The sequence below is a fragment of the Oreochromis niloticus genome, linkage group LG18, assembly GCF_001858045.2.
Source record: "Oreochromis niloticus isolate F11D_XX linkage group LG18, O_niloticus_UMD_NMBU, whole genome shotgun sequence".
Taxonomy (NCBI): Eukaryota; Metazoa; Chordata; class Actinopteri; order Cichliformes; family Cichlidae; genus Oreochromis; species Oreochromis niloticus.
The window spans coordinates 10,352,853-10,377,594 of NC_031982.2; the positions used below are offsets into that span (position 1 = coordinate 10,352,853).

The 24,742-nt window shown below is 41.4% G+C and overlaps 4 protein-coding genes across 6 annotated transcripts; 3 read left to right on the forward strand and 1 right to left on the reverse strand.

The window, feature by feature from the left end:
- tsen15 (TSEN15 tRNA splicing endonuclease subunit) lies at positions 1-1,975 on the forward strand. Its single transcript, XM_003437800.5, has 4 exons — positions 1-217; positions 305-386; positions 548-683; positions 780-1,975. The coding sequence occupies exons 1-4, from the start codon at positions 155-157 to the stop codon at positions 949-951; spliced, it is 453 nt and encodes a 150-aa protein (XP_003437848.1). The 5' UTR covers positions 1-154; the 3' UTR covers positions 952-1,975.
- A 1,222-nt stretch (positions 1,976-3,197) lies between these two features.
- On the reverse strand, positions 3,198-13,659 carry zgc:55943 (uncharacterized protein C1orf21 homolog). 3 transcript variants are annotated; one of them, XM_003437799.3, is made up of 6 exons: positions 13,577-13,659; positions 12,148-12,292; positions 8,310-8,389; positions 6,718-6,788; positions 6,578-6,641; positions 3,198-4,104 (listed from the first exon to the last, which is right to left on the reverse strand). In XM_003437799.3, the coding sequence occupies exons 2-6, from the start codon at positions 12,236-12,238 to the stop codon at positions 4,066-4,068; spliced, it is 345 nt and encodes a 114-aa protein (XP_003437847.1). In that variant the 5' UTR covers positions 12,239-12,292; positions 13,577-13,659; the 3' UTR covers positions 3,198-4,065. The 3 variants fall into 3 exon arrangements, with proteins under 3 accessions (XP_003437847.1, XP_005476059.1, XP_025755859.1); XM_005476002.4 differs by having other exon boundaries at positions 13,259-13,613; XM_025900074.1 differs by lacking the exon at positions 13,577-13,659 and adding an exon at positions 12,434-12,566.
- A 58-nt stretch (positions 13,660-13,717) lies between these two features.
- On the forward strand, positions 13,718-18,192 carry LOC100704478 (vesicle-trafficking protein SEC22b). Its single transcript, XM_003437798.4, has 5 exons — positions 13,718-13,856; positions 15,178-15,287; positions 15,389-15,549; positions 17,056-17,202; positions 17,310-18,192. Exons 1-5 carry the CDS (start codon positions 13,782-13,784, stop codon positions 17,462-17,464), a joined length of 648 nt encoding a protein of 215 aa, XP_003437846.1. The 5' UTR covers positions 13,718-13,781; the 3' UTR covers positions 17,465-18,192.
- Positions 18,193-20,436: 2,244 nt separating this feature from the next.
- Positions 20,437-23,879, forward strand: LOC100703038 (vesicle-trafficking protein SEC22b-B-like). Its single transcript, XM_003438038.5, has 5 exons — positions 20,437-20,754; positions 22,626-22,735; positions 22,816-22,976; positions 23,079-23,222; positions 23,389-23,879. The coding sequence occupies exons 1-5, from the start codon at positions 20,680-20,682 to the stop codon at positions 23,532-23,534; spliced, it is 636 nt and encodes a 211-aa protein (XP_003438086.1). The 5' UTR covers positions 20,437-20,679; the 3' UTR covers positions 23,535-23,879.
- Positions 23,880-24,742: the final 863 nt, after the last annotated feature.

Below are 24,742 nucleotides of genomic sequence, written 5' to 3' on the forward strand. Positions count from 1 at the left end.
TGTCTGCGTACGTGTTTTGCACGGACAACAAAAACGTTTCCGCACGGACGATTTTAACAGTCGCACTGGGTGACAGCGTGCCGTTTCAACAGCATGGCGTCACGTAGTGGTTATTGAGCCGGTGTTTCGCTTGCAGCTTTGTTTGGTAACGAACATGTCGGGAGCGTCAGGCGGAGAGAAACGCCCTCCTCCGAACTGGATCCTGCAGCATCCCGCGGTGAGTGTTAGAGCAGCTCCGTGTGTGCAGGCAGGGAGTCTGCCCGGAATGTACTGTGAGTAATCTGTGTGTGTGTGTGTCTCTCAGTACCAGCAGATGAAGGACCTGCAGGTTGGGGACAGCGCTCAGGTGCATGCAGCTTTTCTTGTGTACATGGATCTTACTGAGGGTGAGTTTGGCAGGGTTCTGAAACACGGGAGTCAGTTTGAGATTCCCTGTGTGGTGTATCCTGGACTCCTTACATCTCCCAGCTCTTCCTCCTTTCTTACAGAAGGAAAAACTTGATGTCATAACTTAAGCTCATACTCACACTGAGCTTGCTCTCTGCAGTGCGGCGCTGGAAGGAGGTGTCCTGCGTGAAGAGTCCTGAGCTGCAGGTGGTTTTACTGGAAGCGAGGGAGAAGGAAGGCGCACCCACTCTGACGATCCTTCCCCTGCCTGCTCACCAGTCTGTGACTCACAAAAGGTGTTAAGACGCTGGTCAAGCTCCCACACTTTCACCCTCACAGGTTACCCTCCCAAACCTCTGAGTCTTACGGCTTCTTCCTTTTCTGCTGTGCAGCATACGACACGTCCTGGACAGAGGCTTTCCTATGCTGCTGTGTGCAGTAGCCGCTGACTCCACGCTGGTCTACCAGAGGATGACTGACGGCCTGGTGACGCCGGACCCTCCTGTAGGACCTTTTCAGGATGTGGGACGCCGTCAGCACCGGAAGAGACGGCAGCAGCGCTGAGCAGCTGACTGAGAATGTGATGTATTGCTCAAAAATGGAAAACAGCCCCACAGGACCCCTTAAGCGGGAGTATGTGATTGTTAGGACGACCTTGCGGAGACCTTTGGCATCGTGAAGTTCACCTCAGATGCATGTTGATAGGTTAAGGCAAAGAGATAAAATTAACCTTAAGAAAAGGGTGCAGAGATTAGAAGTAACATTCCTTTTTTAATGACAGTTGAACTCCTGTTACAATCTGGAGTGGTGTGGTTTGTTTGCTGCAGTGTATGCACACTACAGAGTTGACTAGAAGCTTTCACAATGAAATCAGGGATGCCATATCTCGTTTCCATGCCTCCATAGAAACCTTTCAATGGGGCCAGATGAGTCTGCATCCACAAAACTTACAGCTACGAAGCCAGTGAATATATATATGATAAATGTGAAAAATTACAGGAAAAGTAGTTCCTGAAAAGGTAGTTCATTACCCAGACTGTCCTGCAATTCTGAAATATAAAGTCTTTGTTAATTTAAGGAAAATGATCTTTGTTTGTTGTAAAACAAAAACAGACATTTCTATAGTAGATTGTAGGAAAACAGGAACTTATCTGTCATTTGTGGTGTGAATGGCAAAGCTGTAACACTAATGAAGATACAGCTAAAAGTTCATAATCTATGCACTCCTTTGATTTTTCCGAAGCTGTCCAGTGGGTTAGATCAGACACTTCATTTCATTATTTTCATTTTGTACCTTTTCTGCATTTGTTCATGAGGGAAATGTCTCTTGTTTGTCTAAAAAGCAACGCAGAAAGTAGACACAAGGGGATAGTGTCTCAAGTCTAATATTTTGGGGGAGGCTGTGTGCACGTGTCCCCCTGAAATTTACGCCTATGGTTTATAATCCATGTCAACACATTGGTTTTTGACATGAATCCCTTAAACACAATTATTAAGACCTATTATAAATGTCAGTGATTGTTTTATTTATTGTAAAAAAACAAATGTGCCTTATTTTGAAATAAACATCAGGTGTGAGAAAGACTAATAGTTCAAAATGTATTCTTTCTTAATTTTTTAAAAAAAAGGACCTAAGGTAAACATTGCTTTATTTTTTAAAAACTTGGTGCCAATGCTGAAGTATGATTTGAGGGATGTTATGAATGTTAAAGGTGTTTTTCCACAGCAGGCATTTTGGCTGGAAATGGTAAGTAAACAGGTGTTACTAAATGCAGAGCTTTGATTAATGTGATTAGTAACACCTGTTTCAAAAATGGCTGCTGACGAAGGTCTGAGTTAGCACGCCAACTAACTCAGCTTGTCGATAAAAGTTGCAAATTGTTTCCCGCTTCAGTTTGTAGACTTTATAAGTACCAAAAAAATCGTTAAAACGTTCTTTTATTAATTTTGGAGTGCAGTGCAGAGATACCTGTGTTGGTGTATATAGTGTGTTTGCCAATAATTCAACAAGCAGAAGTTGTGCTTGCAATCATTTTGAAATTGAGGCCATTAAATTTTGTGTCCACCAGAGAGCACTGATGATATTTTTCAGCACAAAGGATGAAAGATGTCAGCAGTGATATTAAATAAGTAATTATTGCTGCTCATCAATCTGGGAAGAGTTACAAAGCCCTTTAAAACACTTTGATGTCCATCCTCCTCCTGTGAGAAAGATAATGATGCGATCGTCTCAGTAGTGGACATCTCAGTAAACTAAGACCGTGCAATCTCAGACTCTACATCAGTGTCAGCATGTTAAATGTTAAACTTCATGACATCAAAGTTAGAAACAGACGGAGCCATTATGGCCTGTTTGGAAAGGTTATCAGGAGAAGACCTGCTCACTTTGAAAGAACATGCCAGCACAGCTCCATCTGAACAAACACAAGACTTGGGGAACAATGTCCTCCGAACAGATGAAGCCAAAGTGGAGATATTTTTCCACTTTCCATGCATTGCTGAAAACCAAACAGCATACCAGCACAGACACCACCTACAAACTGTCAAGCATGGTGGTGGAGGGTTAATGATGGAGGTGCATCAGGGGGAGGTACTGATGCTCCTATATACTGCAATAATTCTCTCAACGCTGAGTCCATCTCAAAGAGCTGTCTGCAAATGATCGTATCTCCCAATTCAAATGTTTTCAGTAGTTACAGTGCACATTTATAGTACAGTCGTATTTACTACAAGCGGTTTACACAGTAATGTGGTGCATTCATCATGGTCATCGTCATCAGGTTGTTTTAAAAACAACACAACAATGGGAATAAATAACTTAATCACTTTTTATTTTTCCTAGAAAACCAAAAAACAAAACAAAGAAACCGAACACAACAACATAACACCGGTGAATCCGATACATAATGAGACTTGTGTGAAGTTGTGGTGTTCACCTCTTAGGCTTATATGAAACAGACACTAGAGAGAGCTACATGTGTAACCCGTGTGTGACAGCGTGTATGTGTGTGTGTCTTTTAATGGTGTAACAGTGTTTTAATGAGGGGAAAGACTTAACTACATGAGACAAAGATTACAACACTTCAACCCTGAGCCTTATTCAACATAAATACTCTACATCAGAACAGAAACAAATATGAGCAGACAAACACTGGAGTGGCCAACATACTGTAGAAAAGAGGTTTGTACTGTGTCTTGGAATGCAGGAAGTTTCCAACCCGTTGAGTTGTCGGAGAGGCTTTCAAGGATGAAACGATGCGAGGGCATTATTTTCTATTTGAGTCAGTGTCCACGAGAGCACTGGTTGTTCTTGCTGCCGGAAATTCACACTGACAGCAGCCTGCGTCTTTCACATGTATATAGTAAGTCTCGGTGACAGCTATTTATACTGAGAAATTCCAGCAAGGAAAGAAAAGTGTTAGATCCTCCGTTACCCTGTAATGGCTTCAAATCTCGTGTCACTCTTGGGAGAACCTCGGCGCTGATTTCTGTCATGATCTTTCCGGGAGTTGGTCGGACGAGCGGGTAGTGGCAGGAGGGCAAAAAGAAAAAAGTGCTAGTTTCAATACTCCTTCCTTCTCGGGCGTGCACAAACATCAAAGAGTCCTCTGGGACACAGTCTATCCATAATGCTGGGCAGTTTCTCATACTGGGACGCGTGGGTTTGTGACAACGGGGTTATGTCATATCCTCCTCTTCTGAGCAGTAATCGCGGCCCTGGATAGGACACACACGCAGAGTATTCAAGTATTAGCCAAATACAACTGGTTTTACAGTTATAACATTTTGCCTAAACTGATGTGTATCATGGTGGGGCAAATGTATGGTGGGCCTAAGATGTCAAAAACACAAGGGAAGTAGAAAAAAAAAATCTCACAAACTATATTTGTGAGATTTTGGGGAGACAATAACATGATGGACCGACTGTGGAAATGACAGAAAACAAAACATGTGAAGCACTGCACTGAGACATGTTTAAAAGAAATGGAGGCGTGTGAGGCAGAAGAAGATGCAAGTAATGTGTTTTTGATCACATAATACTGTAGATACATTTTTGCTATTAGCTTTTTACTGTTAGCTTGTCACTTCCGCAGCTGTTGTGTTTTGTGTTTTCTTAAGTTGTAGTGTTTTTGAATTCTCAGGGTCACGGCACAAATGTGTTCATGATCACATGCTAAATGTTGAGATACTGGTGGAATTGTTGCAAAGCAGGGGTGTCCAACTCCAGGCCTCAAGTACTGGTGTCCTGCAGGTTTTAGATCTCACCCTGGGTCAACACACCTGAATCAAATGATTAGTTCATTACCAGGCCTCTGGAGAACTTCAAGACATGTTGAGGAGGTAATTTAGCCATTTAAATCAGCTGTGCTGGATCAAGGACACATCTAAAACCTGCAGGACACCGGCCCTTGAGGCCTGGAGTTGGACACCCCTGTTGTAAAGCAAAAGAAATGTTCATCTAATTTTCAAAATAAAATCCTTCACTTATATATAGAAAAATACCACAGTGCCGACAGCTGGTGGCTCAGAGCTGTAGTGGTAAACACATTCACCTTAAATGCAAAGATCGAGAGCGGAAAGAAACACCTCCAGCCTTAGTGGTCACAAGCTAATCCCCCCTAGGCTGGTCCCAGGGGCACTTGGTATAGTCTGTGCCAAATTAACATGCAAATCCATCCAGTGTGGTAACCCCTTGAAATATAAAGAGGCAGCAGAAAGCACCTCTGTTAGGATGAACTCTGATTTAAAAAAAAAAATAAAATCCACATATAATTAGAAAAATCTAATAGGGTGCTTTAAAGTCTCACTTTTTTTTTTTTTTTTTTTTACCATAAACACATTCAGTTACTTTTAGACTTGTCAAGATGCTTTGATACTATGGTATTTTCAGAATAAAGCCTATAGTTTTACAATGTTATGAGTCTCTGGTTTTCAAAATAAAAGCTCCCAGTTAGTTGTAGGTATTTACCACCATGCTTTAAAGCAGGGGTGTCCAACTCTGAGCCACCAGCTGTAGGCACTGTGGTATTTTTCTATATATAAGTGAAGGATTTTATTTTGAAAATTAGATGAACATTTCTTTTGCTTTACAACAGGGGTGTCCAACTCCAAGCCTCAAGGGCCGGTGTCCTACAGGTTTTAGATGTGTCCTTGGTCCAGCACAGCTGATTTAAATGGCTAAATGACCTCCTCAACATGTCTTGAAGTTCTCCAGATGCCTGGTAATGAACTAATCATTTAATTCAGGTGTGTTGACCCAGGGTGAGATCTAAAACCTGCAGGACACTGGCACTTGAAGCCTGGAGTTGGACACCCCTGCTTTAACGTGTAAAAATGTCAAAGCCAGTGCCTTTTAATTAGTTTTTTTGTTCTAGCTTTCTAGTGTTATGAGTATGAGCTGCTGTCTCCTCTCAGCTTTTTCAGCCAATTAACTGTTTAGCAACAAGCAACAGTTTTGGAGTAATAACAATGCCACTGCAAATTCCCTAGAGTCTGACTCAGTCACCACAAAGTTATGCTTTCAGTCTGCAAACTGCACACAATCACTCCGTTCATTTGTGTATGTGTTGACAAGGAGGAATGCTAAGTTATTTTGCAGCCCCACCGTGCTAAGATAACGCAGCATTTTGTTGAAGTATTTGCTGCACAGTCTCAGTCAAACATGAATGAAAGGAAATGACTTTTTTCAGCTTAAATGGAGTCAAGCAGCGGAAATTCAGGCACGCACTTAAAGAGGCCTCTTTACATTTTGGAAAATCTTACTGAAGCAGGCGTTGATGACTACTTTCAGCTACGCATTAACACTTATTTTGGTCTCTATGAGTTTTTCCAGGAGAAGGATAGTGGGATCATCTCAAAATAAACCACAGTTCTTTTGCAACAGAGTGACGTAAATGTTCTCGTATAGGTTTTTAAAGTATTTTTGAGCTCTGTGGCACAGAGTGGTATAATATTTCAGGATCTGGCAGCACAGCCAATATCCCTTTAAATAACCACACTAGGAGAATAGAGTGGACGTGACAGATTGAGATTGTTTCGCAGTATTATTATCTCGTCTGCTGTGTCCTCACTTGCTACAGATTTGCAGCACCAATAGGATTAACTTCCATTATGTTATTTAACCTGTTTTTTTCCTTACAAAGACACAAAAACATAAATGGATCTCCAGTAAAGGTTTGTCATTCTTTACCTTTTCAATTTTTTCATCTAACATCCGGAAGAATTCTTGCTGACTTTCCGAGGAGTGGATGCTCCTGCGAGGAGGGAAGGAGACCAGGTTAGAGGCTGACAACATGATAGCACAAACAAAACCATTAGTCAGTCACTTACAGAATTTTTCCATTTCCATTTGATCCTGTTTCATCTCTGTGCGGAGCTTTATCAAGGAGAGCACTTACTTCCTGCAGTATCAAACACACAGATAAATGACTGAGCACAGTGAACAACACTATCAAATGCTCACCTCTGCTCTTTTATAAAGAAGCCTGAAAAATACAGAAATGCACAACTAAATCATTTTTGAATTATGGAGATCCCAGTGTGCTAAAATGTAAAAATGATTGACTCAACAATGAAATTATTATGCACTTAAAAGCAGTTCACAAGCTGGGCCCACGTCCTCATTTAGGTTTGACAGCGTTTTAGTAGGTAAAAGTGAATGCTTTGAAATGAATTGAGCTGTGGTTTGGGGAAGGCCTCGAAGGGGACTGGCGACGGCTCCCGGGCCTGGCAGATCCCCATGCACTAAATAGAAATGAAGAAGTTAAAGATTTGAAAACACGGAGGGAGGGTGGGGCACGTAAATGAGAATGAACAGCTTGTAGAACTGGAGGAACCTATATAGATGACAACCGGAAGGAGCGTGTTTGGAGGGGTTGGTCCTGCTCCTGAAATTCCGATACATAATTTCCAATAAAAGGACACTGAAAATAAAAGTTTGCTTCTGTTTTTGTTTGCATTTTTATTAATTTTATGCTATTACTACCAGATTTTTTACTTTTTTTACCTACTATGGTAGCCCTGAAAGGTCAAACGCAATGCCACTTAAGAAAACACCAGCAAACAGAAAAAAGCACCACCAATAACTAAATAAATATATTTCAACCCCCCAAAACAAACCAGAAGTGTTCACCATTTTCACAGCTGGTCCATCTGTTCCCAGAAATACTTCCAGGGGTTTTTATTATTTTTTAGCTTCTGCTGCAGTTTTGCTATTTCCATTGTGTTTTGTGTGCTTTGGAAGCATTTTTCTATTTGCCGATGTTTTCTTAAGTTGCGGTGCGTTTGACCTCTGAGGGCCACTATATTATACCTATTTATATATGTAGTTTTTCTCTGTTGGCTAAGTCCCTCAGTTCTTGTGATCATCTGAGTGGTTAGTGTTGTGGGAACAAAGGATGACTGTAAAACTGGGTGAAAGGTTAACAAAGTGACACGTAGCCTTGTCATTTACATCATGGAGCAAAAATGCATAAAGAAAAACAGAAATAAATGTATTTTGGGGAAGCAAAATAAAAAGGGATACATAACTCAGACATAAAGACATTTAAAACTATAAAAAGAATGGGAGTAATAAGGAAGTTAAAATAAAAAGATAAATAAGGAGATTAACACAAAGGCAGAAGTAAATTTAAATTACAATATCAAGTCATTCAGTTAAACGTTGATTTTCATTTATTTATTTTGTGCCAAGTATATATGGAAGCTCCTCTATCCTCCAGCATTATTGGGTTACAGTAGTTCCTCATTAACATGCAAATCGATCCAGCACGGTGCTCTAAAGCCTCATCTGAGTTTGTGTGATCCTGAAGTTCACGTCACGACTTACACTGAACAAACTTGCTGTGTTTTTACAAGCCACCATTAAATACTCCACTAGAGACAAAATAAAAAACACAGAGGATAAAAGACAAATCACGCACTGTGCTTTCCTGGCCGTCCTCTCCCGCCTCTTCTCCGCTGATGTACTTGACTTTCTCCACTCCTTTCATCTTGTACTCATCTGTGACAGAGTGGGAGACAGACAGGAGCACATCTCCGATTAATACGTGACAGCAGCAGCAGACAGCAGGCACGCAGAGGATGACCCACTCATGGCCGCTCCGATCACCACAATCCTCCGACGTTAATAGTTCTCACAGTTCAGTACTTGGTAAAGTAATTACGTGGTTGAATTCTCACACTCTAGACTAAATCCTCTTTTAACAATGGCTGGCAAGCTGCAAACACACGAGCTGTTAGCCTGATTCTCCTCTCCATTTTCTGCCTCACACATGGGCAGTCCCCCTCTTCTCACCCTCTCCCACGCTGCACATTTGGAAACGAAGAAATGAAAATATAGATATGGCACATAGTAACAACAGTTACAACACATCAGACTGTTGTTACTGTTCATCTATAGAAGCAATCACATTAATTCAGATGTAAGACCTGCGTGTTACAGGTTTAATACAGCTACCTTTAACACAGGTTTAATTAACTTCTTTATTTAGATTTTTTAATTTAGACTGTTACAAAAACAGATGTAACACGTTTTGTACCTTTACTTATATACCTTAATATAACGAATACACTTTATTAGGGAAAAGTTGTACACCTGCTTCTTGATGTAATTAACCAATCAGCCGGATCGTGTGGCTACAAAAAACGCTGTATTTTTGTAAGTGCCAGATGGACTGGCTTGTATTTCTGAAACGGCTGATCTTCGAGGATTTTCAACACAAGTCTTTGTTTACCCAGCATGCTTTGGAAAATTAAAAACCCGTCCAATGAGCGGCTGTCCTACGCTGCGCATCCTCCATGTGCTCCAGCCTTTAATCACTCTCCATTGATGAGAGTGATTAAAGGACAATAGCCAGGCTGTGATTGAATGGCTACAGAATCTCAGATAACCAATATTTACTGTGATAAGCGGAGAAAACTGCAGCAGGCACAGACGCCATTACTCGACAGCTCTGTTTAATCTTGATTTCTGCTGAGTCTTCAGATTGGAGGGTCACAATTTGGTGTCAACAGCATGGATCAATGGACCAGGCCTGAATTGTGTAAAGGCTGTTGCTGCTGCTGGTGGTGTAATGAAGTGGGGAATGTTTTCTTGGCATATTTTGAGCTCCTTAAAACCCACTCAGCCATAGTTTGGATGCCACAGCCTATCCGGGTATTGTTGCTGACCACGTGTGTAGTGCTGTAACTGGGGGGAAAAAAATTCAGCTGGAGCAATGTGATGTAATCATGTCTACATGGACGAGGATCTCAGACGAAACCTCCTGTGGAATCCAGGTCAACAAAAACTGTTATTGAGGTGCATTTACATGCAAGTGATGTAGATGCCTCTGTGACTGATTTTAACTGTGGCGTTCCTCAGGGCTCGGTCCTTAGCCCATGTATTTTTTAAAGAAACGCACTTCCTCTCAGCCTGATCGTTCACAGTGACAGAGTCATCTAACTCTGATATGCAAATGACACACAGGTCTACGTCTCCCTGCTGTACAATAACCCAGCAGCCTTAAAAATCTATTTATCTGTATTAATTATATCATACGCTAGTTGTCTATGTTCTTTTTTAAAGCTAACAATGGCAGCTTTGATGTGAAAAAATATCTGCTACCTTGGCTTACAGTAATTTTGTTTCATTGATCAAAATTACCAGGCAAATCAAAAAAAGTCTGATTCTCATTTCCACAAGGTCACACATGCATTTGTTTTCTTGCATTAATTATTACAAGGCTCTTTACAGTGCCATCATTTAGCGCTCACTTTACCGACTCCAGTTGAGGCAGAACGTCGCTGCTCAGATCGTAACAGGAACCAAGAAATAGGAACACATCACTCTGGTGCTGGGCTGCCTTTTCAAAGTCACACTGACTTTAATATTTTACTTATAACTTTTAAAGCTTTAAATGGCCTTGCTCCAAAGTACATCAGAGACATATTAACCACCTATGTGCCTGAGTGTTTACTTAGATCGGTGAATGCGGCTCTGCTGGTTATTCCAAGGCCTCAACTAATAAATAAAGAACAGAGGGCTGCCGCCAAGTGTGGAACAGTCTGCTGTCTGAGATGAGAATGGAAATGTCTTAATTTGCTTTAAAACCTCTTAAAATGTTTTAATTGAAAGGGTTTCATGAATGTTGTTATCCCTCTCTAGTACGTTCATATTAGCCTTGCCTTTTTGTTTTGTATGTTTTTAACTAGTTCTCTGATTTTGTTTTAAACTTTTTATTTAAAGCACCTTGTGACATTGTTATATAAATGTGTTGTTGTTGTTAAGTTATTGTTACATTATTATTGTACCATTATTATTAATATGTGGCAAGCTGACTTGGTGAGAAACTGGCTGAACAGGCAATGATAGCAGAGTTCACCAGGAAGAGAAAGAAAAAAAATTACGTTTGGTTTCAGTTCAGTTCAATAAACGTTCTTTACATGCACTACTTTATGAATTCTGTCTTCCGCTTAGCAGGAAGTAAACTAACAAAGCCCACATAACTGGTTTTTCCACATATTTTGATACAATACTGGTAACATTAGATTACAACACAGAGATTGGGATATGCAAAGCTTTGCATACTACAAATGTAGCACCATGCTGGAACCTTAACAGCAGGAAGCTTAAAAAAAATCCCATGCGACGTTCCCAAACAACATTGTGATCTGATCTGTGAGAGTAGGGAACAGGTGGAAGAGAGCCTGAGAGGTGGAGGTCTGTACCAGAGAGAAGACGAATCAAAGTCACTATAAGACAGAATGAGAGGGAGACAGGTGTAACAGTGAAGATGCAAGCAGCAGAGGTAGTGAAGGTGAACAATTTTATATACATGGAGTCAACCATCCAAAGCAAGGGACGGTGCACAAGAGAGATGAACAAGAGAGTGCATGCAGGGTGGAGTAGTTGGAGATGAGTGTCAGGGGTGAATGCTGGCAGAAGGAAGCAAGAGCGACTGGTTTGGAGATTAAGTTAGAGAGGCGAGGCTGAGATGGTTTGGACATGTAGTGCAGAGGGTTGGTGTGATAGAGGAGAATGCTAGACATAGGGTGAGATGGAGTCATGATGATAAAGAGATCATGTTATTAGATCACTGGCAGTTCAACAGCCTTCTTACTAAGAAAGACTTTACCCAAACTGAGGTGAGACAGTTCAGCCAGTGATTCGTGCCCGTGTGTTTCTCTGAGTTACAAGAGGAGGGTTTTAGTTTCAGTTAGTTTCTACACCGGCTTTCTTTCAGTTTAGTTTGTATTTGTATAAAATCCTTTATTTTAATATAGATGTTATTATTGCCAGTGTTAGTTTCAATTTTTATGTTGTTCAGTAATATGGGCTGCTGTTTGTCAGTGCCACATATTAAAGTTCAGAACACATTACAATACAAACACAAGACTCAGAGCAGGCAGCTGACTCCCAGTCAGGTAAACATCCTGAAACTCAGTAAATGTGGCAAAGCTTCCTCATGCTTGCTGTGTCAATAAAGGCTAAACTTAAAGGTAGTTCATCTTTATTTCTTTTAAGCATTTCATTTTAAAAAAAATTCAGTTGACTACTTTTTTTAGTTTGTTTTTGTTACTATAATAACCCTTGATGGCATGTATTTTTCACATTTTACAGATCTGTTATTAAAATGTTGTGGCACATTCACTGACAGTCTTATTATTATTCCTCACAGACCTAAAGTCATCTTAGAAATTACAGTATTTTCAGAAAGTACCTGAACAGGTATGTGAGAAATATGAGTGTAAAGGTATTTTTTGCATAAACAGACTCACCAGACAGGAGGTCTCCGTTGCTGTAGGCTTTATTCTGCTCCTCCTCACCGTTGGGCACGGCTGACACCTGCTTGGCCGAAGTGCAGCCCATCTCCTTCTTCTCCTCAGCTGCTCTTTACCTCAGCCCCGAGCATGACAGGCACACCTGGGGTAGCAGAGGACAGTTATGAGGAAGTGACAGCCTATGCTTAGATAAGCTGAAGGGATCACAGAGGAGGGGGAAAGAAACTGAAGATTTTGTCTCTGGAGGTCATGATCAGTGCACAGGAAAGAAATGCAAACTAGCCTTAATGTCCCCGAACTCCAGCCATGGGAATCACTATTTCCATAATCAATTAGTCATGAAGCGCCCCACCCTGGAATTAAAACACGCGGGCATCTTCAACTATTCTCCAAGAGACAGCATAATGGATGGTTTCTCCTGGTTATGAATCACGCACACGTCGCTCTGGCAGCCACAGCGTGCGCACGGCGGTGCCAGCTGCACCGCAACAATAAGGCCTTTCAGGGTGTTGGGATGCCACTGTGCCAAGCCGCCGGGTCATTTTTATTAGCGAATGGGGGCTTTCTGTGGTGCTCAGAGGATTAAAGCGACTACGCACAAATGTTCCCAACCTCACCGTTACACCGGGCTGTAGGAGCCACAGAAATATGGCTAACATAACAGTCTGTTACACCTAATCACTTGATCGCACACTAAGTGCTTTGCATTAGGCTCTGGAAAATACAAAGTGCTTCATCCCCTTATGGTATGGATGATCCTGCGGGGTCCAGCTGTAGGGGACTTAGCTGTTCCTGACCCCTAAACAAGCCTTCTTACGATACGACTGGCTTAAATTTGCACATTTACACAGATAAAAATAAATAAATACAATAACAAAAAATTAAAAAGCGACATCTCCGCGCGACAGATTTAGTTGTAGGCAAGCAAATAGAGAAGAACTGCATTTAAAGCCGCAGAATAGCCACAATCTTCTCATCCAGGGGATTTATACAAATAGGGGGGGAAACCTACAATTCCACGGCCAACAGGAAAACGACCTCACAGAAATGAAACCAAAATAAGGCCAAAAATGAGATTGTAAGCGCTGCCCTGTCAGAGCTAGATTACCTCTCTGGTCTGTCCATGCTTCTCTGTTTTTTAGTTCAGGGAGACTTCAGTCTAGACAGAGAGGCCAGCCAGACCGCATCTGCATGTCTGAGCCCAGCACACACGGGCATCAGCAGTGGAGGTGCAGGCGCTCCGTCTGCCAGCTGTCTGCTGCACGCGCTGCTGGAGCTCGTGGCCCCATACCCGCTCAGAGTGACCCAACAGCGCCTGCTCGGCAGGGGTTACACAGGCGACTCAAAACACGGCTCATGCGGGCTTGTTTTTCAGGGGAAATACACACAAAGAAACCCAGTTAGCGTCCCAGGAACTACAGCATACCTCTACGCGACTGAAAAATGACGACTGGGGGTGGGGCGGTCTTGTGAATGTTGCCGGTTGCCAGTCGAACCTATTTCGCAGGCGCACCGTAAGCTTCCGTCCAACGCATTTAGCGTTTATCCTGCATCATCGAACAGGCAAGTTATAAAGTTGACTCTCTTCGGCTAAACAGATAGTTGACAGCAGATCCCCGACCTGAAACACCATGATTTTACTGACAATGGTTGCTCGTGTGGCGGACGGACTTCCGCTCGCTGCGTCTGTACAGGAGGATGAACAGGTATGAATGAAAGCTGAGCCCCTCGTATAAAGGTACCTGCACACCAAACTGTTCTTTAAACAACAAAAGTGTGCTTTTTTTACACGCTTGGTGCTCTAGAAGATAATGTCGCGATTTTATTTCAGCTTTAGCTAAAGTTGTAATTATTCAGGAGTGTATCGTGTTTTATACAAACAACTGAAAGTTGAGCTGAATATAAGAATAGTTTGGTCTGGTCCCAGTCGACAAAAAAGTCTACAAAGTCCTAATGTCATGTCTTTTTACATTTAACTGTGAAAGCTGTTAGTTTAGATTTAAATGTGGTGGAATATTCTGTCTGTAACTGTGGGGATCTGACCTTTAAAGTGATAATTTATTTAATAGCTGTATTTAAAAAACCGAGCATCAAATGCAGAAGAAAAGTGATTTAAGTAACTTTTAACGTGGCTTGGTAGTTAGTGCCAGACGGGGTGGTCTGAGGATTTCAAAAAAACTGCTGATCTACTGAGATTTCCCCACACAACCGTCTCTAGGTTTAAAAAAAAAAAAAGAAGAAAAGAGAAACTTAAAATATCCAGTGATTGTTAGAATGTCCAGACTGGTTCAAGCTGGCAACAGTAACTGAAATATCCATTTGTTACAATCATGTTACGCAGAAGAGCATCCCCGAATGTGCAGCACGTCAAACTTTGAAGCGAATGGGTTGCAGCAGCAGAAGACCGCACTGGGTAGCACTCCTGTCAGCTAAGAACAGGAAACTGAAGCTACAATATAAGATGGCATGAATTACGCAATATAAAGTGCACAAATGAAAACTGTAAAAATAATCTCTTTATGGCTTTATACGCATGCTTTACTTAAGGAGAAAACGAAATCTCCATTTTATGACAATACAAAACTTATGAACATTGGTGAAACTGCAATACTGTAAACTAACATTCAGCAAGTGCGATGTGTTTGCTGAATGTTGGGACGTGAGCAGTTGTTAACATTGACTACAGTGACAGATCAGGATAATAACTAAATACTTACATCCTCAAGGATCCACAAAAGTAATAGTAAGGAAAGAGAAAAGGTCCAAACTGTAATTGAATATTCCTGAACTGAGTTCCCTGATTTATGCAGAGAGCAGGCCGCATCATCACTGCTTGTTAGGTTTAATTCTCTGTATCCAGCCACAGGCTTTTCTGTGGATGTGGTCCTGTAATGAAACTACAGATGAATGGATGATGTTTTGAGCATATTGTTTACACTGTGCAGGTACTATGCAATAACCAAAGGACTAAAGTAATTCAATATGAATAAGAATGATCTAAAGTCTGTTTTTATCTGTCTTTGTCAGTCAGAAAGAGATCTCCAGCAGTACCAGAGCCAGGCCAAGCAGCTGTGTCGTAAACTGGACGCTCAGAGTCCAGAACGCTGTACCCTCGAGGCCGGAGACATGAACTTTCAGTAAGATAACACAGCACAGAACATTTTGTAGATAATTTCGGTGAGGTTTAACTTGAATCACAAAGGTCATAAAATCAATCATGGTTTCGCCTCATTTTCAGCCTTTTAATAGCCCAGGGTGTGTGCTACCTGTCCCTCTGCGAGGCTTCTTTTCCCAGAAAGATGGCTTTTGCATACCTCGAAGACCTCAGCAATGAGTTTTATGACCAGTATGGAAAAAGAATACCCACAGTAACCAGGCCCTACTCTTTCATAGAGTTTGGTAAGACTGGTGTTGAAAATCCTTTAATACAGTGCATTTAGAAAGTATTCACAGCTCTCTACTTGTTCCACATTTTGTCACATTACAGCCTTATTCCAGAAAAGATTAACTTCATTTTTCACCCCAGAATTCTTTACACAATACTCCATCATGACAAAGCGGAAATTTGCAAATTTATTAAAAATATATATATATATAAAACATGTACATGTTCACAGCCTTTCCTCAATACCTTTTGCATCCTCACCTGCCCTTTTTGAGTATGATGCTGCAAGCTTGGCACACCTATTCTGGGGGGAATTTCTCCCATTCTTCTTTGCTGATCCTCTCTAGCTCCATTAGTTTGGATGGGGTGCATCCGTGCATAGCCTTTTTCAGATCTCTTCAGAGATCTTCTATCAGGTTTAAGTCTGGTCTCTGACTAGGCAACTGAATGACACAGAGTCGTCCTGAAGCCATTTTTGTGTTATCTTGGCTGCGTGTTTATGGTCGTTGCCCTGTCAGAAGATAAACCGTCTGTAGCGATGGTATTGGCCAGGTGATGCTTAGACATGATGCTTGGCATTCAGGCCAAAGAGTTCAGTGTTTGTGTCACCAAACCAGAGAATTATGTTTCTCAAGGTCTGAAAGTCCTTCAGGTGCATTTTGGCAAACTCCGGGTGGGCTGTCATGTGCCTTTTACTGAGGAGTGGTTTCCCTCTGGTAACTCTACCAATCTGTCCAGATTGCTGGTGTGCTGCAGAAATGGTTGCCCTTCTGGAAGATTCCCCTCTCCCCAAAGAGCAATGCTGGAGCTCTGTCTATCTGTCTGTCTGTCTAGACTGACTATCAGGTTCTCTGCCACCTCCCTGATTAAGCCCCTTCTAGTCCAGACGCTCAGCTCTAGGGAAAGTCCTGGTGGTTTCAAACTTCTCCCATTTACAGATGATGGAAGCCACTGTGCTCACTGGGACCTTCAGTCCTGCAGATATTTTTCTGCACCCTTCACCAGATCTGTACCTCGACACAATCCTGTCTTGGAGGTCTACAGACAATTCCTTGGAGTTAGGCATGGCTTGGTTTGTGTTCTTGCATGCACTGTCAAGTGTGGGACCTTATATAGAAAGATGTGTGCTTTCCCAAATCATATCCAATCACCTGACTTTTACCACAGGTAAACTCCAATCAAGGTGTACAAACATCTGACAGATGGTCAGTGGAAACAGGATGCGCCTGAGCTAAATTTTGAGAGTTATTGCAAAGCCTGCAAATATTTATGTGCGTTATATTTTAATTTTTATTTGTAGCAAATTTTCAAGAATTTCAATCTTTTTTCACTTTGCCATTATGCCATTTTGAGGTGAAAATGAATTTAATCTATTTTGGAATAAGGCTGTAATGTGACAAAATGTAGAATAAGCGAAGTGCTGTGAATACTTTCTGCATGCATCGCAAACAAATACGTGACACTACTCACTTTCTACAAAAAGAAAGAAAATTTTTATAGTATCCTGCATGTTGTTCCAGACACCTACATCCAGAAAGTTAAGAAGTCATATGTGGACAGCAGAGCTCGGAGGACCTTGAGCAGTGTTAACACAGAGCTGCAGGACATCCAGAGAATTATGGTTGGAAACATTGAGGAAGTCCTGCAGAGAGGAGAAGCTCTTTCTGGTAAGTGTAGCCAGTGTTGGTAACACATGCCATCAAATGGGAGATTCTGATCAAAATTACAGATGAGGGCAAAATTAATGTTTGCTTCATCCTATTTTTTTTCTCAGCTATAAGCACAAAAGCCAGCAATCTCTCCAACATGGCAGAAAAGTACCACAAGGATGCCAAATATCTCAACACCCGCTCCACCTATGCTAAGTTTGCAGCCGTGGCTGTGTTCTTTATCACACTCATCATCTACGTGCGTTTCTGGTGGCTCTGATGTACGCCCAGAAATTTCAACACGAAGCTAGAGTTTCTCCTCGAAGAGCACTTAAACTCATGTTACAGTCTGTTATATACCAGGGTGCCTTGAAACAGTCTTAAAGAATGTAGATGTTCTTTCTGTGATTTACTCAGTCGTGGTTTATACAATAGAAGCTGAGCTGTAAGTCTTTAATGGGACTTTTAATGGGTTTTTGTGTGAAAGAAAGGCTTTCATATATAGTAAATGTGTATACTGGAAAAATTAAAGGGGACCCATCAGGTTCATTTATGGTTTCACATTTATAGCTTCAGAGCAGTTTTGCGTGAGTCAAAGTTCAAATGAAGCTTCTTGATCTTACACTGGGCCTCAATTAAATTTCATGCAAGCTTCACCTTTTTTAGCCGACTTTTTCTCATCGGCTGACACTCATAAGCGGTGGTTGGGGTGTCTGTGCTCACAGGCAGAGCTGTGTGCCCGAGGTGACCAGATTAGAGATCTGCACTGTTATATATATACAAGAGAAAACAAGCAAGAGCATGATAGGTCACCTTTAAGAGCAGAAAGAGTTCATATTTCTACACACTGATGTTGGAGCTTCTGTTAGCGTGTTAGCACTGATGAGAATCCATGAAAGCATGTGCAGGGGTTAGAGTCTTAAAACTGATCAAATGTGAATGTTTGTTTACAAAGTTTACACAAGTGTGAGAAAGTGTTATTAAAAATGTTAAATATTTATCAAGAAATCAATCTGTTTGACTTTTCTTTATATGACACAATTTATGTGAAAATCTTCAAGGCTTCAGCGCTGACGTGAAGTGAGTAACACTGATTATCTCTTCATCGTGGCAGCTGTTAGTGGGTGGGAGATATTAGGGAGCGAGTGAACATTTTGTCCTCAAAGCCGATGTGTTCGAAGCTGGAAAAATGGGCCGGTGTGAGGATCTGAGTGAGTTTGATGAGGGCCATATTAGGATGGTCAGAGGACTGAGTCAGAGCATCTCCAACACTGCAGCTCTTGTGGGGCGTTCTCGGTCTGCAGTCGTCAGTATCTATCAAAAGTGATCCAAGAAAGGACCAGTGGTGAACCAGCGACAGGGTTACTGGTGGCCAAGGCTCACTGATGCACTTGTGGTCCAATCCAACAGATAAGCTACTGTAGCTCAAATTACCCAAAACGTTAGTGGTGGTTCTGATAGAAAGGTGTCAGAATTCAAGGAGCAACACAGTTTGTTGTGTGCAGGGCTGCATAACTGCACACCAGTCAGGATGTCCATGCTGAATACTGTCTACTGCCTAAAGCACCAACAATGGACACGTGAGCATCAGAACTGGACCACAGAGCAATGCGAGAAGGTGATCTGGTCTGGTGAATCATGTTTTCTTTTACCTCATGTGGATGGCCACGTGCGTGTGCATCACTTACCTGGGAACACCTGGCAGCATGATGCACTATGGGAAGAAGGCAAGCTGGTGGAGGCAGTCTGATGTTTGGGCAATGCTCTGCTGGGAAACCTTGGGTCCTGCCATCCATGTGGATGTTACTTTGACACGTGCTACCTTCTTAAGTAGAAGACCATGTGCATCCTTTCATGGAAACAGTACTCCTTGATGGCGGTGCCCTCTTTCAGCAGGATAATGCGCCCTGCCACAAAGCAGGAATTTGAGGAGCACAACAGCGAGTTTGAGGTGTCGACTTGGGCTTCAAATTACCCAGATATCAATCCAACTGTGTCAGCCAGTGTGGTTGCGTTGGTTACTCTGGTACGAACAACACGCCTGAGCTGATCCTACCATCAGCTCGGGCAGGTCATTCCATCTTCCTCACTCACAAATTCTGGAGGTAGTCTGATAAAAACCCAGCTCTGTTTTTGTGATTGGATGTTGTGCTTGATTGATTTCTCTCTCCTCCGTTTAGTTTTAGAGAAGTTTTTGACAGATTCATAAACTGTGTGCTTTCTTATTTTTTAGGTCAGGTGATCTAATAAATTTGTTCAGCACTGTAAAAACTTTAACTGCCATTTCAATTGATCACATACAAATTTGCAACTTGTTTTAAACAAATTGTCAAATTTCTAAAATATTTGTACTTTCTTGTTTTTAGTACAGAGGGTCTAGTAAATTTGTTCATCCCTCTATAGACAAACCAAGCAGCTCGTGTTTACACAAACTCAGAGCGAACAAGAAAAACAGAAAAAGCGAGGCTGAGCTGCTCTTTATGATCACTTTTATGTCAACCACTGAGCTCTGAATGTAAATGAAGAAAGACAACAAAGACTCTGTTCATTTTTAAACTGTATATAAAAGATGTATAGCGAGCCACTGTGGCATCACCCTCTGGTTTCCTGTTCTTTATTGTGACTAAGTTGTAAGTTTGTGCCAACATAATATTAAAGCCTCATTAATCGATTGTAGATAAGTTTAAATATCCTCTTTTTATTGTAGAAAATGTATTTTATTAATATGCTTCATTAATTAATTTGATTTCTAAATAGTCTCATCAACTGTTTATTTACCTGCTGTCATAGCAACATTGGTCTTTCACCTTCTGAGTCTATATGTGTGCCAAAGTACTTAAAACTTCCTGATATATTTCCTGTTGCAGTAGCAGGATGTCATTAGTTATGAGTACTTTGGTATGTGTTTACAGTACTGTGCAAAACACTCGAGACACTCCTTATTTGTATTTATTTTGCTTCCAAGGAGCCAAATAACCAACTTTAAATTATATCTTTAGGCACTTTTATGTTTGCAAAAAATATAATGAATAAATGAATCAGTGAAAAACATCCAAGATTGTCAAGCAATTGGTTGGAAACTTGGCCTCAGCATGGTGTACTGTGTGTTCTTAAGAAATGTGAAGAAACTGTAGACAGACAGATAGATAGATAGATAGATAGATAGATAGATAGATAGATAGACCTGTAAAATATGCTCTCCACACAGTAATAATATTTAAGACTGAAAGCAATGGAAACTAAACACTGAATTCAAACAATAATAACTGGTACACACAGTGTAACTTCACTCTTCTCCGCTGCTTGCTGACGGACCACCATCGGTACAGGTGATAAACCGGTTGTATCACATACTTTGCACACTGCCTCTCACTGACAGCAGAGCTCACTGCAGGCAGACGGACCATCCCTGGGTTGCCAGCAGACAGTCAATGCGCTCTCCTGGCTGGATAATAAACTCCCCTAGCTGACATCAGATCCTCGACCTCAAACACCATGATTTTACTGACAATGATCGCTCGTGTGGTGGACGGACTTCCGCTCGTTGAGTTCACACAGGAGGATGAACAGGTATGAAATGAGGCTGAGCCCCCCGTATGAAGATACCTGCACACCAAACTCCTCTTAGAAAAGGATGTTTTTTTCTTACGCTTGGTGCTCTAGGGGATGATCCATGAGTTTATTGCAGCTTCAGCTCAAGTTGTAATTTACTGAGCAGCACTAGTTGTAAGATGTTTTACAAACAAGAAGCAACTGAAAGTTGAGCTGAATATAAGATTTTCTGGTCCCAGAAAATCCTCCAAAAGTACTAATATCATGTCATTTTACATTTACCTGTCAAACATGTTAGTCTAGATCCAAATGTGATGGAATATGTGCTAATAACATGATGCAAAACTTAAAGTTTATCTCTGCCTGTAACTGTGGGGATCGTTTTATTACAAGAAATAATCAGATGCATTATTAACAAGGCTGGTTCAGATCACACTGTTACCTCTTTATGAAGCACCCCATTATCAAGTTTAATAATCCAAATAGAGAGACTACCAGACTGTGTTTTTCCAGTGAATGAGAGCAAATATTTTTGTAAATATTTTGTAATTTCACACAAAAAGCTTTAAAAGGAAAAGCATGAAAAAGAAATGTATCTCATTTTGCAGGTTACACGTGTGAATGACTTTCTCCTCACTTTGAGAGCACTGGATGGCTCTGATGAGAATAATGTATACATGCTCTCATCAGATAGTGTATTATGTACATGTGTTCAACTGCTCGTTAATGTAAATATCTTTTCACCCAAAGACAGCAACTCAATGCACTCTATGCATTTAGACATGGTTAAGATGACAACCGAGCACCAGAATGAGGAAGGAAGGTGATTTAAGTGACTTTGAATGTTGAATGATTGTTGTTGTCAGACAGGCTGCTCTGAATATTGTAGGAACTGATTATTTGTTGGGATTTCCCCACACAAGAGAGGATTATAGAGAATGACCAGAGATAGAGAAAATAGCCTGTGAGCAGTATAATGGTCAGACTGCCTCAGGCTGACAAGGAACAGTAACTCAAATGACAGTTTTTCAAATTCATGGTATGAAATAAAGCATCTCTGAATGCACAAAACATGAAATCTTGAAGCAGACGGGCTACAGGAGCAGAAGACCGCATTGGGTGCTGCTTCTGCCAGCTAAGAACAGGAAACTGAGGCTACAATTTACACAAAACTTTACCAAAGTCAGGCAACAGAAGATTGGAAAAATATTGTCTGGTCTCATAAATCTTTGTTTCTGCAGCAACATTCAGATGGTAGGCTCAGAATTTAGCATAAAAAACATGCAGGCATGGATCTATCCTGCTTTGTGTCAGTGGTTTAGTCTGCTGCTGGTGGTGTAATGTTGAGAATATTGGCACACTTTGGGTACATTAGTACCAACTGAGCATCATTTAAACACCACAGCCTACCTGAGCATTGTTACTAACTGCATCCACCCTTTTATGGGCGGATTTACTGATGGCTGCTTCCAGCAGGATAACAAACCATGTCCCCAAGGTCAATTCATCTCACACTGGTTTCTTGAACATGACATCAGATCTTAATCCAATAGAGCAGCTTTGGGATGTGATGCAACAGAAGAGTCACATAATGGATGTGCAACCAACTGAGTTGCTGTCATGTCAACTTGGACCAAAATCTCTGAGGAAAGTTTCCGGCACCTTTTTGACTCCATAACGAATTAAAACAGTTTGAAAGGTAAAAGGATCCAACATGGTACTAGCAAGGTGTATCTAATAAAGTTTCTGAGTTTGTAGGCATTGCTTCTTGAACTTTATACTGTTTACACTGTGTGGGTACTTGGTGATGAATGTATAAATGACTAATCAGCTTAAATTTAAGTGAGATAAGAATGATGCTAAAGTCTGTTTTTATCTGTCTTTGTCAGTCGGAAAGATACCTCCAGCAGTACCAGAGCCAGGCCAAGCAGCTGTGTCGTAAACTGGACGCTCAGAGTCCAGATCGCTGTACCCTCGAGGCCGGAGACATGAACTTTCAGTAAGATCACACATTTTGTAGATAATTTTGGTGAGGTTTAACTTGAGTCAAATATAACTAATGGTTTGGCCTCGTTACAGTCTTTTAATAGCCCAGGGTGTGTGTTACCTTACCCTCTGCGAGGCTTCTTTTCCCAAAAAGATGGCTTTTGAATACCTCGAAGACCTCCGCAAAAAGTTTTATGACCAGTATGGAGAAGCAGTACCCACAGTAACCAGGCCCTACTCTTTCACAGAGTTTGGTAAGACTGAAGTTGAACATCTTTTATCACACAGAGACATGGCACTAATCACTTTCAGCAAAAAGAATGAACATTTTTACTGTATCCTACATGTTGTTCCAGGCACACGTATCCAAAAAGAGAAGAAGCCATCTGTGTCAAGCACACTCCGGAGGACCTTGGCAAATATTAATAAAGAACTGGATGATATTCAGAAAATAATGGCGGCAAATATTGATGAAGTCCTGCAGAGAGACTCTCTCTGTGGTAAGTGTAGCAGGCGTTGGTAACACATCCCATCAAATGGGAGGTGCTGATTCTATTCAGAATTAAGTAGACAATTTGTTATTTCAATTTACAAATTACAGTGTACATGTATTCATGAATATGTTTAGTTCATCCCAGTGTTTCGATTTTCTACCCTCAAATTTAGACCAAAAAGTCAGCAACCTGAGCAGCTACACGAAAGAGTACCGCAGTAATACCAAAGATGTCAACACCTCCCCCGGCTATGCTAAGGCTGTAGCTGTGGCTGTGTTCATCACTCTCCTCATCTACATGCGTTTCTGGTGGCCCTGATAGACGCTCGGACAAGGACTTCTCCTCGACCGGCACCTAAAATCATTTTACATTGTGTGCCATATACAGCCCACTTTGATGTGAAGTGAGCCGGACCAGTGATAAATGTATAAAGTTACAGAACAGCTTCCTTTTTAGCCAACTTGCTTCACACTGGCTGCCCCTCATAAACAGGTTGGTGGAGCTTCTGTCAGTGTTTCAGCACTGATGGAGAGTCCATGTAAGCATGTCAAGTGGTTAGAGTTTTAAAACTGTGATGAAATGAATGTTTGTATTCAAAGTTTAAACAAGTGTGAGAAAGTGCTATTAAAAATGTTAAATATTTACCAAGAAATCAATCTGTTTGAGAGTTTTATATACAGTGGCTTGCAAAAGTATTCGGCCCCCTTGAACTTTCCCACATTTTGTCACATTACAGCCACAAACATGAATCAATTTTATTGGAATTCCACGTGAAAGACCAATACAAAGTGGTGTACACGTGAGAAGTGGAACGGAAATCATACATGATTCCAAACATTTTTTACAAATAAATAACTGCAAAGTGGGGTGTGCGTAATTATTCAGCCCCCTTTGGTCTGAGTGCAGTCAGTTGCCCATAGACATTGCCTGATGAGTGCTAATGACTAAACAGAGTGCACCTGTGTGTAATCTAATGTCAGTACAAATACAGGTGCTCTGTGACGGCCTCAGAGGTTGTCTAAGAGAATATTGGGAGCAACAACACCATGAAGTCCAAAGAACACACCAGACAGGTCAGGGATAAAGTTATTGAGAAATGTAAAGCAGGCTTAGGCTACAAATAGATTTCCCAAGCCTTGAACATCCCACGGAGCACTGTTCAAGCCATCATTCAGAAATGGAAGGAGTATGGCACAACTGTAAACCTACCAAGACAAGGCCGTCCACCTGAACTCACAGGCCGAACAAGGAGAGCGCTGATCAGAAATGCAGCCAAGAGGCCCATGGTGACTCTCGACGAGCTGCAGAGATCTACAGCTCAGGTGGGGGAATCTGTCCATAGGACAACTATTAGTCGTGCACTGCACAAAGTTGGCCTTTATGGAAGAATGGCAAGAAGAAAGCCACTGTTAACAGAAAACCATAAGAAGTCCCGTTTGCAGTTTGCCACAAACCATGTGGGGGACACAGCAAACATGTGGAAGAAGGTGCTCTGGTCAGATGAGACCAAAATGGAACTTTTTGGC